We start from the raw sequence: 16554 nt of genomic DNA, 5'->3' as shown, positions 1-16554 counted from the left end.
ACAAATCATGGGCTGGGAGGTAGAAGTGCTTTCATACACATTCTTGGTCCCTTGGTAGAACAAATTCAGTCTTCAGACATCAATACCACAGAATTACACAGAGAACATTTAGATATCAGAACAGCAGCCACACTAATGATAATTCCCATTTATTGCATTTATGATTCCTGGCACAGAGTAGGCACTCAACACACATGGTCACTGGCCATTGGTGACATTTCTGTCTCTATACCTTCCCATCCTGACAAAATTAACAAACCTCATTTGACCTATCAGTGGCTCCACCAAAAGTGTTCATGGGGTATCCAGCCCAACCTTCCCTCCATAACAGCTGAATTAGAGGAGTAGAGAACTGGGGAGAAATCCAGGACAGAGCAATTTGGCTGCTATGTCCTGTAGTGAATCTTTTCCCACTGTCTGCCTGGGAATCTACCTGTGAAAAATCTGAATCAGCCATACCCAGGATATCTAGGATTCCATATTCAATGAGCAGAAAGAAAAGTTTCCATCCTTTCTAGTAACCTTATTTTCTAGAGGAAATGGCTTTTCTGGGGGAAGTAGTTGAAACTTATTTTGAAAGGCACAGAACAATATGCCAATAAAAAAGACAACATAGAAAAAAATGAGAAAATTCCTAAAAACATACAACCTACCAAGACTGAATCATGAAAATCTGACAGACCAATAACAAGTAGGGAGATTGAATCAGTCATCAAAAATCTTCCAACAAAGCAAACCCAGGACCAGATGGTTTCACTGCTGGATCCTACCAAACATTTAAAGAAGAATTAACTCCAATCCTTCTCAAAGTCTTCCAAAAAAAATAAAAGAGGAATAAATACTCCCAAGTGTGTTTTATGAGGCCAGCATTAACCAGATAAGGACACTACAAGAAAACCATAGGCCCTGATGAATATCCCTGATGAATATAAATGTAAAAATTCTTAACAAATACTAGCAAATCAAATTCATCATCACATTAAATGGACCATGAACATGATCAAGTAGGATTCATCCATGGAAGGCAAGGATGGTTTAACATGCAAATTAATAAATGTGATACATCATTTTAATAGAATGAAAGATAAAAATCATGTGGTCATTGCAGAAGGTGTGGAAAAAGCATTTCACAGAATTCAACATCCATTAATGGTAAAAACTCTCAACAAACTGGGTATAGAAGAAATGCACCTCAATATAGTAAAGACCATATATGACAGGCCCACAGCTAACATCATACTCAACAATGAGAAGCTACAAACTTTTCCTCTAAAAGATGAGTAACAAAACAAAGGAATCTACTTTCATAACTCCTATTCAACATAGTAACACAAGTCCTAGCCAGAACAATCAGGCAAAAAAAAAAAAGAAATCAAAGCCATTGAAATATGACAGGAAGAGGTAAAACTGTCTCTGTTTGCAGATGACATGATCTTATATATAAAAAATCCTAGACTCCACCAAAAAACAATTAAATTTAATCAATGAATTTAGTAGAGTTGCAGGATACAAAAAATGAACATATAAAAATCAGTTTTGTTTCTAAACACTAACAATAAATTATCTGAAAAAGAAATAAAGAAAAAAATCCCATTTACAAACAGCATCAAAAACAATAAAATATTAGGAATAAATTTAAACCAGGAGGTGAAAGATCTACACTGAAAACTATCGGACATTGTTGAAAGAAATTGAAGACACAAACATATGGAAAGATTATCCCATGTTCATAGATTGGAAGAATTAATATTGTTAAAATATCCATACTGCGGGAAGCCATGTGCAGATTCAATTCAATCCCTATCAAGATTCTAGTGGTATTTTTTTCAGAAACAGAAAGCAATCCTAAAATTTGTGTGGAACCACAGAAGACCCCAAATAACCAAAGCAATCCTGAGAAAGAAGAAAGCTAGAAGTATCACACTTCCTGATTTCAAACTATATTATGAAGCCTAGAGTAGTAAAAACAAATTGGTACTACCATAAAAACAGACATATAGACAAATGGAATAGAACTGAGAGTCCAGACATAAACCCATGGATGTACAGTCAAATAATATTTGACAAGGGAGTCAAGAATACTCAGTGGATAAAGATAGTCTCTTTAATAAATGTTGCTTGGAAAACAAGACATTCACACAAAAAAGAATGAAAGTGGACTGCTATCTGACATCACTCACAAAAATTAACTAAAAATGTATTAAAGACTTATATGTAAGACCTGAAATCACACTCCTAGAAGAAACATAGGGAAAAAGCTCCATGACATTGGTCTTGGTAATGATTTATGAATATGACACATAGTACAGCCCCAGCCAACTTCAGCCCACTTTGTGGACTGAATTGTGCCTCCCTGAAGTTCATATGTTGAAGAGGCCTAACCCTCAGTGTGACGGTGTTGGAGTAGGGCCTTTGGGAGGTCATCAGGTTTAGATGAGGGAGGGCCTTCATGATGGGATTAGTGTCCTTCAAGGAAGAGACCCGGAGATCTCTCTCTCTCCCCATCTCTGCCACAGTGAGTCGGCAGCTGTCTGTAAACCAGAAAGAGCGTGCTCACCAAAGCCAGACCATACCAGTACCCTGACGTCAGACATGATTTTAGACCTCCAGCCTCCAGAAATGTGAGAAATAAATTTCTGTCATTAAAATCACTCTTGTCTATGGCATTTTGTTACAGCAGCATGAGCTAACACAGACCATCTGAACCTAGTGCTCCAGGTTACTTCAGAGTTTCTCTCCTTCTAGAAATTCTCCCATTTCTAAGCACAGAAATTTTGCATAAGGTCCACAATAAAAAAAGATTTAGGAAGAAATTCTTGCTCTGTCATATATCAACTGAATCCTTAACCCCTGAGATCATCTGTTCTCTTAACAGATGATAACATCTGCCCTGCAGAGTAACTACTCATAGTAAATGAAAGTACATGTGTAAGGAACTAGTTCACTGTCAGGAGAGGAGGTGGCTAAATCTATTCGAATGATCTTAACCTTCAGAAGGAAAATCAGTCATTTTACACTTAGGTGTGAATCCCGAACAGCTTTGCTATTACCCTTCTCAGGGGTTGTCACGTTTCGGCTTTCCAAGGTAAAGTTTTCAGTGTAAGAGCTTTCCTGAAAAAGTAGCACCCCTGTCTCGTGTTGCTCTGAATTTTAGGGCATTCATGAGTCCTCAAAGGGTGCCCTTTGACTGCTTTCAGCTCTGCTAACCTCTTCTTCCCCTTTCTCAGATGATGAAATGCCATTAAAATGACACCAGGCTCAGTCTCTGCCCTTCTCTGCTTGGGGTTACACCCAATGTTGCTGTTCACAGAAATTTTCAGGGTGAGAGGCAGACCCTCCTGTGGTATCTGCTTGCAGCCCCTGACCTGGGAGAGCCCCACTTGATCACAAGACATGCCTCAAGGGAGTCGAAGGGAAAATCCCACAGTAGCTGGGCCATTCTCATAGCAACCCCATCCCAGAGCTGCTGACCAAACTGTTCAGGTTCATGGCTCTGTCAGGGCTGATTGCTCCTATAAACAGCCCAGTTCTCTGCTTATTTAGCAAAGTTGGCAGTAGGCACTTGACTGTATGGTATTTCTTTCAGGAACTTTGGCTATGCTCTCTGTCTCTCTGAGCTAAAAGGATTGTGTCAAAGTTCAAATACGGGCTGCCAGGTATAAGCTTGGTGACTTTATGCAAATCACCAAGACTTTCTGAGCTTTACACTCCTTATCTGTAGAAGGGAGATAATAGTGTATTCATCTTTGAGGACTGTTGCTATGATCAACAAAAATGATCTATGTAAAATTCATTTCATTCCTCAAATCTTTATCAAATGCCTGATATGGGTTGAGCAGTAGCTGGGATACTATAATGGTCAAAATAAAGACCTACCTTCATGAGGCTAATATGGGAGGCATGAGAGGAGGCAGGAAATAAACACTGCACAGGATGGCAGTTAGGGACAACCGAGGAAGAATCAAGCAGGACCTGGGGAGGGTGAAGGGCTGCTATGTAAAATAAGGTGGTTTGGGAAGGTCTCACTGAAAAGGTAAGTAGATTCCAGAAGAAATGAGGGGGTGAGCATGAGCATTTTGGGGAAGAGCAGTGAGTGCAAAGGCCCTGAGGTGGGAATGTGCTAGAAGGGTTGAAGAAGAGACAGGGGGGTATGGTGGCTAGAGTGGAGAAGGTGAGGGTACAGTGGCAGAGATCAGGTCAGAGTAGCAGAAGGGCCAGATCATGAGGACCACGAAGAGGGCAATGGCTCTCATTCTGAAGGGGATGGGAACACAAGGGAGGAGTTTGAACAGAAGATCGACATGATTTGACTTATGATTTATAGTTCTTTTGGATGTTGTACTAAGAATAGACTTTGGGGAGCAATGGGTGAAGCAGAAGGTCAGTGGACGGTGTTACTGCAGTAATCCGGGTAAGGGACACTGGTGGCTTAGACCAGGTGGGGGCAATGGAAAGGGTGAGAATTAGATTCTGGCTATATTCTGAAGTAAAGCTATCAGGACTTGCAGGTGGATTAGATGTGGAGGATGAAATAAAAAGAGGAGTCAAGAATGATGCCCAGATTTTTAGCCTGAGCGACGAGGAGAATGGAGTTGAGTTTTCTCTTGGATGAGTTAAATTTGAAATGCCAATTGGCCATTCCTGTGGATGTGAGTCCTTGGGTATATGGGTTTTGAGTTCAGACTGAGGTCAGTAAGTCCACAGAAGCATAAGTGCATTTACTCTCACCAGACTGGATGAAATGATCTAGACATTGGGAAGAGACAGAGAAGTCTGAGGATAGAGACTGGGGAGTCCCCGGAATTTAGAGGTTGGAAACATGATGAGAATCTTGCAGAGTAAACCTAAAAGCAGTGAATGGGTAGGGAACTAGGAGAGGGTTGTGTCTGAGAAATCAAGGAGGAATGTGTTTCAAGAAGGAGGGAAGAATTTGTTGTGTCAAAAGCTGGTGATGGTCCAAGCAAACTGGAAACTGGGAATTGCCCATTGCCTTCAGCAATATGGAGGTCGTTAGTGATCTGTGCAAGATTAGTTTTGCTGGAATGAGCTAAGACTGATAATGGTGGGTTTGAGAGAAAATTGATAAAGTAAGGAGACTGAGTTAGAGATAACTTTTGGGGGGCATTTTATTACAAAAGAAAGCAGGGGAATCTAGCTTTCCAGTAGCTGTGCAGTAAAAGCTAGCTCTGCAGGATAGTCAAGGATGGAACTGAAGCTGAGATAGAGGGGGAATAGAAGCAGTAAAAACCATCCCCTTAGTGCCAAGCGAGGTGAGGAACTGGCTTGGCCTGTGTGGCATAAGAGAAAGACATAAGCTAGAACTGTGGGGACCCAAAGGAAGGCTTATCTCCTCAATGGACATGACTCAGTTTTGTATCTGCTCTTCAACTTGGAAGTTTCCTGACCTGAATACTGTTTGAGGACCGAGACTCTCTCTGGCCTATAGTAGTGGAGTAAAGGAAAGCCTTACGGTTTTAGTCCTATTGCACTTGAGATTGGTTGGCTGTGCTGTGGATAACTTCCTGAAAAGAGAATATCGTTCACATTTAGGATTATAGAGCTATACCCTACCTAACATGTTAATGAGTTAAGGCTGCTCTTTGAGATCAACACACAATAGACAGAGTACAGACACACAAAATCATCTCCAATGTGTGAAATGCATCACTCTTGGCCAGCATTATCTCACTGTAGCACCTCATTGTAACTGGGATAATTAATATGATAATGGAATTGTCTATTGCAATGGAAGATGGCAAAATGGGAACAGAAAAAGGAGCAGCACAAAGATGTGTGGCTTTGTCCATGCCTCATTTGAGAAAGCTGAGATTAAATAAGCTCAATGGAGGTTAAAACTTACTTCTCACAGTGACGTTCACCGGCTCGCTCTGGAGGAGGCCGTGCCCGTTGTCAGCGGTACAGTAGTATCCACCCGCGTGGCTCTCCCTGACAGCCAGGACCTCCAGCTCTGCTCGCTGGGAACGCTCGCTTTTCCTCCCCAGATCCTGCCCTGTGTCCTCTCTGTACCAGGAGAAGGTGGTGTTCCCAGTGCCTTCAGCCACGGAGCAGACAAGGACCAGCGTCTCCCCTTCAGTTACCTGGCTCCCCTGGGACTGGATCTCCAGAAGCACTCCAGACGCAGGGATTCCTGTGCAAACACAAGAGGACAGGTGAGGGCCTGGGGTGGGGACGGCACAGCCAGGATGTTGGACTCGTTCACTTTTTATGTGACTTCAAGATACATCCTTCAGCTGGTGCTAGCATTATACATACACAGTGGGGTTTTGGCCTAGACATCACTAAATGTAATAAGCTTTCCATCCTGAGACACAAGTCCTCAGGAAAGAAAATTTGGCTATCCCTAGAGAAGCATTTGGGTTTTGTCTGATGTCCTAGCTGGTGCTCTGAGTTGTTTTGAGTGTTAGGTAATAGTAATAGCAAACATCATGGCACTGGGCTGGAACAGACCCATTTCCAGAAATCCTGCTTTAGTATTTAAGACCAGCGGATACTTACTGTGTTTATCTTTATGTGGATATATATATATATGTCCTTCCCTTCTGCTTTGCACATCACAGGCACTCACATTATTTGTTGCTCTGGACTAGGAAGAGGCAGCTGTTTACCTTCCAAACAGTTTATCCCAACAGCTAGCATTCTAGAATCCGTCAGCTTACTAGCATGGCAACTTGTTTTCTTGCTTTCGGATTTTTTTCCCCAGCTGTTATATCTAACTCCATGAATCTCCTCTATCACTTCGAGGTGCTGGAGTTTCAAAGGAAGGCTGAGTTTTTAGAGAAACAGAGGTGGAAATGAAGTCCTATGTTTCTTTAATGATAGTACCTCCCTTCTCAGTCTAAGCCTGGCGATGATGTCAGGATGCCCACACCCACCTGAACCGGGCGGTCCCGACCTGCACGCAGGGGAGTGAGCCTGGAGGAGCAGCCAGGGAGGATGCCCCAAGCCCCCAGCCCGCCTGGCTCGCCCACACTCACTCTGCACCTGGATGTGCAGAGGGTGGCTGCGTTTGCAGACGCTGTGGGTCACAGTTTCGGCACCACACCAATACCACCCCGAGTCTTCTCTCCAGATGCTTGTGATCTGGAATTCCGGGGACCTGCTCCAGTTTGACAGGATGACCTCCTTGTCTCTGAAGAAGACGAAGTGAAGCAGAGAGTCCGACCGCTCCAGAGGAAGCTGTGTTTCACAGCTCAGGTTTACAGAATTCCCCTCGGTAGGCTGGGAGGCTGTGACTTTCAGCTTTGGCCGTGGAAATAGTTCTAGAGAGAAGAAGGAAATCATGTTCTCAGCAAGAGCGGATTCTCAGCCCTAGGTACTGTCAGATACACAGCAAGACAAGCAGACTTACCGAGCCCTCTGTCACATTTTTCTTGCCCATGTTTATTTAAGTCCATTCACTCCTCTTTCTCTGTTTCTGGAGGACTTAAGACTCTCATTGATCAAGAGTTTTGATATCATCTTATATACTCTCTCCTGAACCATGTGTGACAAAAGGTGCTGTCAAGTCCTTTTGAACCCAGTTTCCCCAACCTTTCATTACTAGATGAATCTATATGAAATGAAGGGTTTACCTTGAATTCGAATTATTTTGATGTTTGATCTAATTATATAATTTTCCTCTGAGGAGCCAATGCACTGGTATGGACCGCTGTTATTTGAGCTTGCTAGGGGTATCAAAAGGTCCCAGCTTCTGCTGGAATTAGCAATAACTCTTCCATTCCAAGTGTATTTCACAGCACTCAGTTTCTTCTTCCCCTTGCTCTGGCATCTCAGAACCAATTTGTCACCTTCAAACACAGAATACGGAGCCTGGAGGATGAAGTAGTCTGGAAACCACAGAGATAAGATACTGTCACCAGGGTGTGTCTCCTTCCTTGGGCAGCTGGAATTACAAAGGCTTTCCTGTTTCCTGTTTTCCCTTCAGCAGTAGTTAGTCTCCTGACCAAGGTTCTGTCATTTCTTTCCAAACCAGTGCGACCTGCTTCAGATACAATCCCTAAATATAACCCTAACACACCTCTTCAGTCGTCCAGGGATTGATTCAAAAGATACAGATTCTAATATGGAAAGGAAAAGCTGAGAGATGTGATCAAAATTCCTGACATCACAGCCAAGATCCACACCTACTTGCTCACCAAATCTTAGGACAAGAGACATCAGAGAGGGAGCTTTTGGAGAAATATACTGGGCAGTATTATAGGGCAGCATGGATGCTGCAGGCTTACCCTCCCAGACATGAATTCAGGCTGGAGGGAGGGCAAATGTGGTCCCCTCTGGAAGTGCTCGTGCCCCTCAGATTCCAATGAGAGGTTAGCTCTAGCCTGTCTCTCTCAGATGACTGCAGTAAACGCCTGCACCTCTAGAGCCCTGCTCGTGGGGTGCTCCCAGGCACTCTCTCTAAAGCAGGCAGAACTGGACAGGAAGAGATACAGGGCCCAGTTAGCAAAGGAGGTGTAGAGAAGGGACAGATACCAGGACAGCCTGGGACAAAAGGCCTGAGGTTGGAGATTTCCTGCCTTTCAACTCTTGCTGAATGGCATTTTTCACTCTCTTCTATGGGCTCAGTGCATTCCTGTCTGTGTAACTTCCCCTGTAGGAGGCTGTAAAGTCCTTGAGGGCAGCATCCAAGACAGCTTCCCTTTGAACCCCCTGAGACAAACTCCTTGTCTTAACTACGTAAGTGGGCAAGAATGTCTGCTGATTAATATTAGACACTTAAACTCTAGTAGCAATAGTTTGAATAACACCTATAGACAGTGGGGGAGAATGTGAAGCTGGAAGTAGCTGAGGTCAAGGGTTAAGGTGGAATGAAGGAGACTTCATTCAGTTCTTGGGAACCATTCAAATTGTTTCTAAAGGTTTCACTAATTCACCTCTTTTCTCACCTGAAGAAAAGACCAAGTACACAGGGTTACTTTGGAGCCAACCTGGCGCCTGGCATCTGTACTCTCCAGAATCATGGACCTCGAGTGAGTTTCCGAGGGTTTCCGTTTGTTTTTTATTCCAAGAGTACCGATGGTACCACGTTATTTTCTCTGGGGCACAGATGTGAAATCCGTTGCAAGTCAGATTCACTTTCTCTCCTTTGAAGACTGTGGTCCATGGAGGATGGAGGGAAATCACGGATTTGGGCGCAGCTGCAGAGGAGAAGAGAAATGAGACTGGAGTGGGGGGTATCTGCAATCCCCACCACAGTAAGAAGTATACTGTATGGCTCAAATGGGAGCATTTGGCTTTGGAGAATCCCCAGAAGAACCAGGGAGGGCTACGGCTTCCCAGGTTGCTCTTCTCCAGCTGCGCTCACCTTACCCAAGGGTGCGCGGCTGCTCCAAGGTCTACAGAAGTAGGCTGCACTTTCCAGAGGGCAAGCCCGGCAGCGCTCACTCACCAGGGAAGGTCAGTGATGGGGGCTCACAGCCCCTTCACCTCTTCTAGCAGGCCAGGCCCCAAGCAGATCTCTCCTGGACTCCCTCCCACCTGGCTCCTCATGTCGCAGACATGTCTCGAAGGCACCTAACATTTGCATGTTCTGGTCCTGTGGTCAGGTGTGAGTGGTAGATGGGGGGAGTGTAGGAATTTGGGGGTCAATTATGCAATTGCAGGAAAGGTTCCAAGTTGTTTTTTCTTGCCAACAAGTAGGTATGAGAGAGGTGATTAAGCCGTTGTCTGAAGTCAGAATTATATTGAAATTACTACAAAGAGAATGTGCTGGCAGCTGGGTGCTTTTGATCTCCCCAAACCTCAGAGAAACTCTTTTGTGACAATAAAATATGGGCCTACGTGACATCAGGCCCTAAGAGCTTTGAAACACTGATGGACAGACTGGAGAACATATGGGGAGTACAAATTAAAGAAAGGTTTCATTCTCCCTGTTGAAAATAAAGGGAAAGACTTCTCCCCCCTCTCCCTTTTCTTTCAGAATTTCTTTAAACTATCCATGAATCTGTATATCCCTGTCTCACACCTCAGGGATGTCATTTTCTGAACTGCAGATATCTGGGGGATGGTCCCCCTGTTTCCCTTTCCTCTGGGAAGATAAGAGACCACCTTTGGAGGGCGGTTTGCTCCAATAGGCAAAACTAAAGATAAAAGTTTTTTCCTCCTCTGGATAAAAGCCAATCAGCTAACACAGGTGGTTTCCCCAGTTACCATGATTAAAAGTAGGATGAACCGTGTGTGACAAAAGGCGCTGTCAAGTCCTCTTGACCAATTAGTGTTTAATCTTGAAAGAAAACATGCTTGTTAGGAGCTGCATCTGCTTAAGTCTTTAAGAGTGTGAGATTCTTTTCTGGCTTTTCAGTTTCTTACTGGATTGTCCAGGAAGTGCATCACTTTCTGGTTTAATGTTTTTTCAATAATAACAGTGCTTTCTTTCTTTACTACCTTTGTAGATATGATTTCTTGGTGGGGAGAAGATTTTCTCTATAAGTATTGTTGAAAAGAAGCCACAGGCCCAGGAGTGAGTCACTTCTGCTCAGCCAGGTCACCAAACCAGGGCTCACCGCCTGCCCTAACTGCAGTTTCAACTTCCCCCAGAAATGTAGTCTTAAGAGTGGACCAGGAATTTTCTAGTACACACCAATGAGATAATCTGTTGTCTCTCCATCACCTCTCCCCACAAAGAAGAAAAGTTCATCTGCATGATCAACCCCTGCTCTTCCCCCTAAAGGAGGGTGACCTTGCCTGAAACAACCCTTTCTTTTCTTTGGCTAATGACTTCTTGGCCTACCCTCTTTTCTATAAAGACCTTCCACATTGCACAATTCCTGGGAGCATCTCTCTACTTGCTAGATGGGATGCTAATTCACAAATTGCTTAATAAAGCCAATTAGATCTTCACATTTACTCGGCTGAATTTTGTTGTTCAACATTATATCTCCCCAGCAAGAAACTGTTATAGTGGATCTTCCCTTTCTGAGTGTTTATTTTCTGAGATTTATGGTTTTGAGTTTCTGAGGGTTGGTAACTGAAAGGGTCCAGAATACACCACTGTGGCAAATATATACATATATTTGAATTCCCTTGTCTGCCCCAAAGCAGAGGTTCCCTAAAGAATGCAGCTGTCATAAGTCATCTACCCAGGAGCAACCAGGGAAGATTGACTGTTTATCATCAGACCAGAAGTCAGCGCCACTCCTAAACAGACATTGGCACAAAACTATCAAAGCTCCCGTCTGTTCTCCTGAGGGTCCATTAATCTTTCCTAAAAGGTGTTTGTTTTCCTGAAAGTGCCTTTCTCCTCTTTCCCTTTCCTTACTCAGAAGACCTGTCAGCCCGAAATTCTACCTGCCTCCTGGAGCCATGTTCTTCTGTGTCCTCCTGTAAGCAGTGAATGAAAATCCGTCTTTTTTCTTGCTAAGCAGTTTTTGTCAGTTTACCTTGCAGGCCACAACTGTAAACTTGAAAGGTCACAAGAGAAGTTTCCTTCCCTGATGGTACAAAGGTAATTACCACCCACGCCATTCACTGTTAGAATCATCTACTCAACCCTTCTTCTCCCTTCATTATTGTTTAGGCTGCTCAAGGACCAGGGTTTTCGTAGGCTGGTCTTTCTCCGGGTGAAGAGTGAAGTCTGATTATAAAGTGGCATTTCAGATTCTGCTGAAGAGGCGATAGTTCGTGACATTGGTAAGTTCTGTGGGGCCACTGCTCGGACGCTCACCACCTCACTAACCAGCAGAGTAGACCAAGATCTGTTAACAACTGAAGAGGAGAAACGACCTCAGTGACAGAGAAAAGTTTGGTTTGGTTTCTGGGAGTTCATCCCAATGCCTTTCTCTCTAGCCTGTTCCCACCAAAGGGTCTGAAAAAGTGAAGCGCTGATGTGCCCAGCTGTAGGACTGGAGGAATACAGCAGGGAGTGGGCCAGGGGCTCAGGATCCAGGGGGAGAGTTTTCCTTTACTGTGAAAGGAGGGAACCATAGCTGTTACTAGTACCCCCCTAGCCCCAACTTCCTGCGCTGAACACAGTTGTGATGCCTGAGCTGTGGCAGCCACCGCATCAAAGAGAAAATGAGTGTAAGAGCCCCGCCTGCTTCTGCAAATCGCCGGTGCTGATCTAAGGGCTGTGAAGTAGAAATTACAATAAATGATCTCCCTTTGTTTGATTTCACTCTTCAAAAATAGAAACTCGATTTTGGAGGTATGCAATTTATAAAATCTCAATTTTGGGGGGTATGCAATAAAATTGTAAGGGGGCATCACTTTGTGTGTGTGTGTGTGTGTGTGTGTGTGTGTGTGTGTGTGTTTCTTAATACCTTTATGCTCAGATAAGGAGGACGGTCTACATTTAAGAGCTTACAAGTGATTGCTCTTTTAAAGCATGAGACTTTAAATATTCTTACCTTTCACTGGAAGAAATGCCCAAATAAGTCTTTTATTTTTACCCAAATGTAAAGGAAGCTCTCCCTTTGTGGTAAAAACTGCAGAGCATCCTGAATGCTTGTTTTAAATGACGAAGCTCAGTGTTGAGTTTGGTAACGTAGACATTCATGTGTCTCTGCAGACTTCTTTTTTGCCTCTCTTTAAAGGTTTCTGCAGAATATCCTATGTGTGCCCAGTGAGGATGGAGCTGTTCTCCTCCTGAGGAGACTAGAAATCCCCACTGTCTGCCTGGGGAGCACCAGTGAGTAGAGAAGTGGGCCGTACGGACGGAAGGGAGAACTTCCTTTGCTGCATGCAGCTAGTCCTCTCTGGTCCTAGTAAGTGGCCCCTGCCAGGTGCACGGGGCTGTCTGTCCAGGAGAAGACACATCTTGTCAGGGCCTTTATGAGGCTGGGACTGAGTCCGTGAGCTCTGAGTTAACCATATCTAGTAGCAGATGTAAGACACTGCCTGTATATTCTTGCTCCATTCTAGGATGCTTAGCAAAGTCTTGTGAAGTTAGGGTCTCTTCCCAGTTAGGCCGGGTCTTGTGGGAAGAGGTCTGTGTCCACAGCACTGAGGGGGAGCTTGGCAGACCTGGGAGCTGCAGGGGACAGTGTGTGTCGGGGGGCCATGACTCCTGTGACTGGAGCTGGAGGACAGCAAGCAGCCCCCTGGGGTGGGCTCAGTGGGCTTGAAGGACTTTGCAGAATTGCTAAAACACGCGGACGGCTCCCAACAGAAGTCTGGGCTCTCTGCTGACCAGTAGGAGGGAGGCTCAAAATCATCATGGTTTGAGCTTTTATTGGAAAAATGTCTGCCTAGAATGCTGAAGTTTGGGATAAATTGGTTGCATGTTAGCATGAGGTTGGGGGCAGAGCTTTGTTGGGCTGGAACTAGGAAATGTGGAGAAGTAGGCAAAGTTGGGGCCAAAGTTCATTTCTATCCTTCCCCCCTCCGGGCTCTCAGCCCTGCCAGGAGGGCTAGCATCCCACCTCAGGCAGGGGCACCCCTTCTCCTCGCACTCCAGGACCTGTATCCCAGGCCGCCTATGTTCGTGCAGCACAAAGGCAGGTTCGGGCGCCGAGTGTGACTCCCAAACTCAGAAGGTCAGAGTCCCGACAGAGGGATTTTCTCAGGTGCCTGCTGCACTCAGGCAAAGGAGGAAGGGACAGCAGGGTCTTTTCTGCCAAATACTTGATAGAGAGGAGGGTTCTGAGGAAATCCAGAAACATAGAAGAATAAAGGAACGGGGGACTTACCGTGTTGTCCACGGACTGAAGCTGTAAGAGAGTCAAGAGCCAGACATTAGCACAAGGCGAGGAGCCCCAAACCACTCCACCCTGAGCTCACCCTCCCGCGTTCGGCTTCCCCGGGGAGGAGAGCAGGCCGAGTTCTCCCCACCCCGGAGGGCCCAGGCAGCACTGTCGCCAAGGGCTCAGGCCGTGAACTCAGGCCAAAACAGGTTTGAATTTTAGCTCTGTGACCCTGGGCCAACTACATAAAACCTCTAAGCTCAGGTTCCCCATCTGTAAAATGGGGAGCATCAAAGTGACCTTGTTTTATTTTAATGAGTAAAGTTAGTAAGTCTTTAAGTAATGGTTGCTGCCATTACTTGTTTAACATGACTCTGGCTGTTGGTGAGATGTGGCTTCACTGTCTTCTTGCCTAGAAATTATTGTCCTTCAGGACGGAGCAAAGTCAGGTCACACACACTCACTAGGGCCTGGATGCAATCCCCCCTTCTCCGTGAATCTTCTTGGATGCCTCTGAGCTGCACCACCTGCACCCTCTTCTTGACTCAGAACATTACTACCACAGCTCATTTGGAACTCATACTTGGACAGGCACTGTGGTGCTGTAGTTAAAAGCATAGTTCTGATGTCATATTGTGGGTTTGAATCGTATACTAGTGTGTGAAACTTGAGGCAAGAGACCCTCTCGGTGCCTTAGTTTCCTTCTCTGTAAAATGGGATTTCTAGCAGTTCCAGCTCCTTGACGGTTGGAGGATTAGATAAATTAATATATGGGATATTCTTAGAAGAGTGTTTGACACAGTCAAGTCTCAGCAGAAATTAATTATTGACAGCAGGGATTATCAGCACACATTATCCTATGACCCACTGTACAATATTTTCCTTATATTTCTAAGCCAAGTGTGCTTGCATTGGTACTTTGATTTCTTATCAAAGTATCAGCTCTTGAAGGCAGAGACCTTGTCCTTGGGTGTCCTCATGTGTCCTCCCTGTGGTCAGCACTGTGCCATGCCCAGTACACCCATTCATTCACTATTTACTGAGTTCTGGGGGTGATGTGCCAGTCACACTAATAGCACTCCCTTAGTTAGGGTCTGGAGATACATCTGGGAGCCAGACAAACACGTTTAAAAAATATTTAGTGTTCAAATGGCTGACTGATCTTTTTTTCCCTAGCTGGAGGTACTAGGAAATCAGTGCGTTTGGACAAATATTGACAAATAGTACAGATGAAAGGGAAAAAAACTCAAAGGGAAACCATCTCATGTCTTCTCTTCTCATGCTCTTTACAAACATCAGAGCAGATTTTATCTTAGAATACAGAGAAGGAAATAACTATTCTCAGCAGATCATTTCTACATCGGCTCACATTTAGGACATGCTCCTTTTGCAAGGTACTCCATCTATTACCCTGGGTCTTCATAATCTGTGATTAGGGAGATAACTGAATTTAACTTCAGGTTTTCCACATGCAAAAAAAAAAAACCCACTTTTGGAGTAGAGAGAATTCTGTAGGCAATTAAAAGCAAATGATGAACACAATTTTGGAAATCAATTTTTTCCCCTTTCATACTGTGAAATCATTACCTTCTCCCTTGTTCATTTTCTGCTGTTCTGTAATGGAAGTAAAATCCATTTGTTCAGCAGCCCAGAGGGAATGGCTTTTGCTAATGGAGAGATTCCAGTTTCCCGGTGAGCAGTCTTCCCGTCCACCACTTACCTAAGATCAGCAAGGACGCCCAGAGTAGCATGGGAACCTGCTCTGGGACCCTGAGGAGGAGCGGCTTGCAGGAGACAGTCAGTTACCAGCACTGGGGAGTAAGCTCAGTAAGGTGTTTCTCTGAGGGTAGCTGGTCACATTAATGAAGTGAAAGGGGGAAGTGGAGGAAATCTTCCTTAAAATACCAAACAGCATGTTATCAAGTGTGAGAAATCCCAGTGATGAAAAATCAGTCTTTAACAGAATGATTTCAGAGCTTCTCTGGCAGGCATCTCGGTCTGAATATCCTCTGAAGGTTTTGTGGGATTACAGAATCCTTCAGATGCTCTTTCCCAAGGAAACCACAGCTCAGTTCTCTCTGCTATCAGATATCAGGCAAGACTGCAGTCTTGTTGAGATCCACACACTCCAAGGATGTCCCTGAATCAGCCCAAGGTTTGAGAACTCCTCATCCAATGCAGAGATGCCCTCCTCCAAGCCCTGACAGCCTCTGCTGGCCCACTGCCAGCAGACCATCTATATATGATCAAGCATCTGAATCATAAGACAACTCACATGCTGTCTGACATGTAGGAAAATATCCTGACTCATTTCTCAGAGGAAGCTGCAAACTCTGATCTGAGTAGGAGATAAGCAGCAGGGTAAATTACAGCCCTGCCACACGCTTCCTGGAGAATGAACTGTAACATTGTTAACTTGAATCTCAAATGTGCTGCAGGAATGTCTCAACAAATACATGTTGGTTATGTAACTGTATGTTAGGCCTGGGACCAGGTGCTGAGAGTAGAGTGGTAATCAAGACTCAATGACCTTTCATTTCTGTGTAGCAGACAGAAAAGAGTTAAATAGAGAGTGAAAAATGCTCTGATAGCTCAATAGGAGGGAACTCTAACCCAGTTCTGGGAAATCAGGAGAGGCTTCCCGGTGGAAGTAACATCCCAGATGAAGGGATATCATTTGGGGACTGAGAGAAGATCATGGACCAAGTGGAAGGTAGTCACTACCAGCATCATCAATAACCTCATGACATCTGCAAATAAATGACCCTTGACTTTCCTGTGAGGGGAAGGATATCCTCAGAGAGGAGGGTAACACATAGAATGAATTATGCATTGTCTGTACTTTTCTAGTATAACATTTTTCTATATATCTATATAGTTTCTTTCTCAAACTAGGGTTTGTACTGAGCATCAT

General features: G+C 44.5%; 1 protein-coding gene across 1 annotated transcript in view; it reads right to left on the bottom strand.

Moving 5' to 3' along the window:
- The window catches only part of FCRL4 (Fc receptor like 4), a 31462-nt gene extending 15619 nt beyond the window's left edge, over positions 1-15843 (bottom strand). Inside the window, exons 1-6 of the mRNA XM_017665891.3 lie at positions 15361-15843; positions 13647-13667; positions 8907-9158; positions 7593-7847; positions 6996-7280; positions 5861-6148 (exon numbers count right to left, since the gene is read on the bottom strand). Coding sequence (XP_017521380.3) covers positions 5861-6148; positions 6996-7280; positions 7593-7847; positions 8907-9158; positions 13647-13667; positions 15361-15391 — 1132 coding nt within the window. The 5' untranslated portion in view covers positions 15392-15843. The remainder of the gene's footprint in view (positions 1-5860; positions 6149-6995; positions 7281-7592; positions 7848-8906; positions 9159-13646; positions 13668-15360) is intronic.
- Between the last annotated feature and the right edge of the window lie 711 nt (positions 15844-16554).

The sequence above is a fragment of the Manis javanica genome, chromosome 14 (genome assembly GCF_040802235.1).
Source record: "Manis javanica isolate MJ-LG chromosome 14, MJ_LKY, whole genome shotgun sequence".
NCBI lineage: Eukaryota > Metazoa > Chordata > Mammalia > Pholidota > Manidae > Manis > Manis javanica.
The sequence above is the reverse complement of the archived record's forward strand: the minus strand, read 5'-3'. Positions and strand labels throughout refer to the sequence as shown.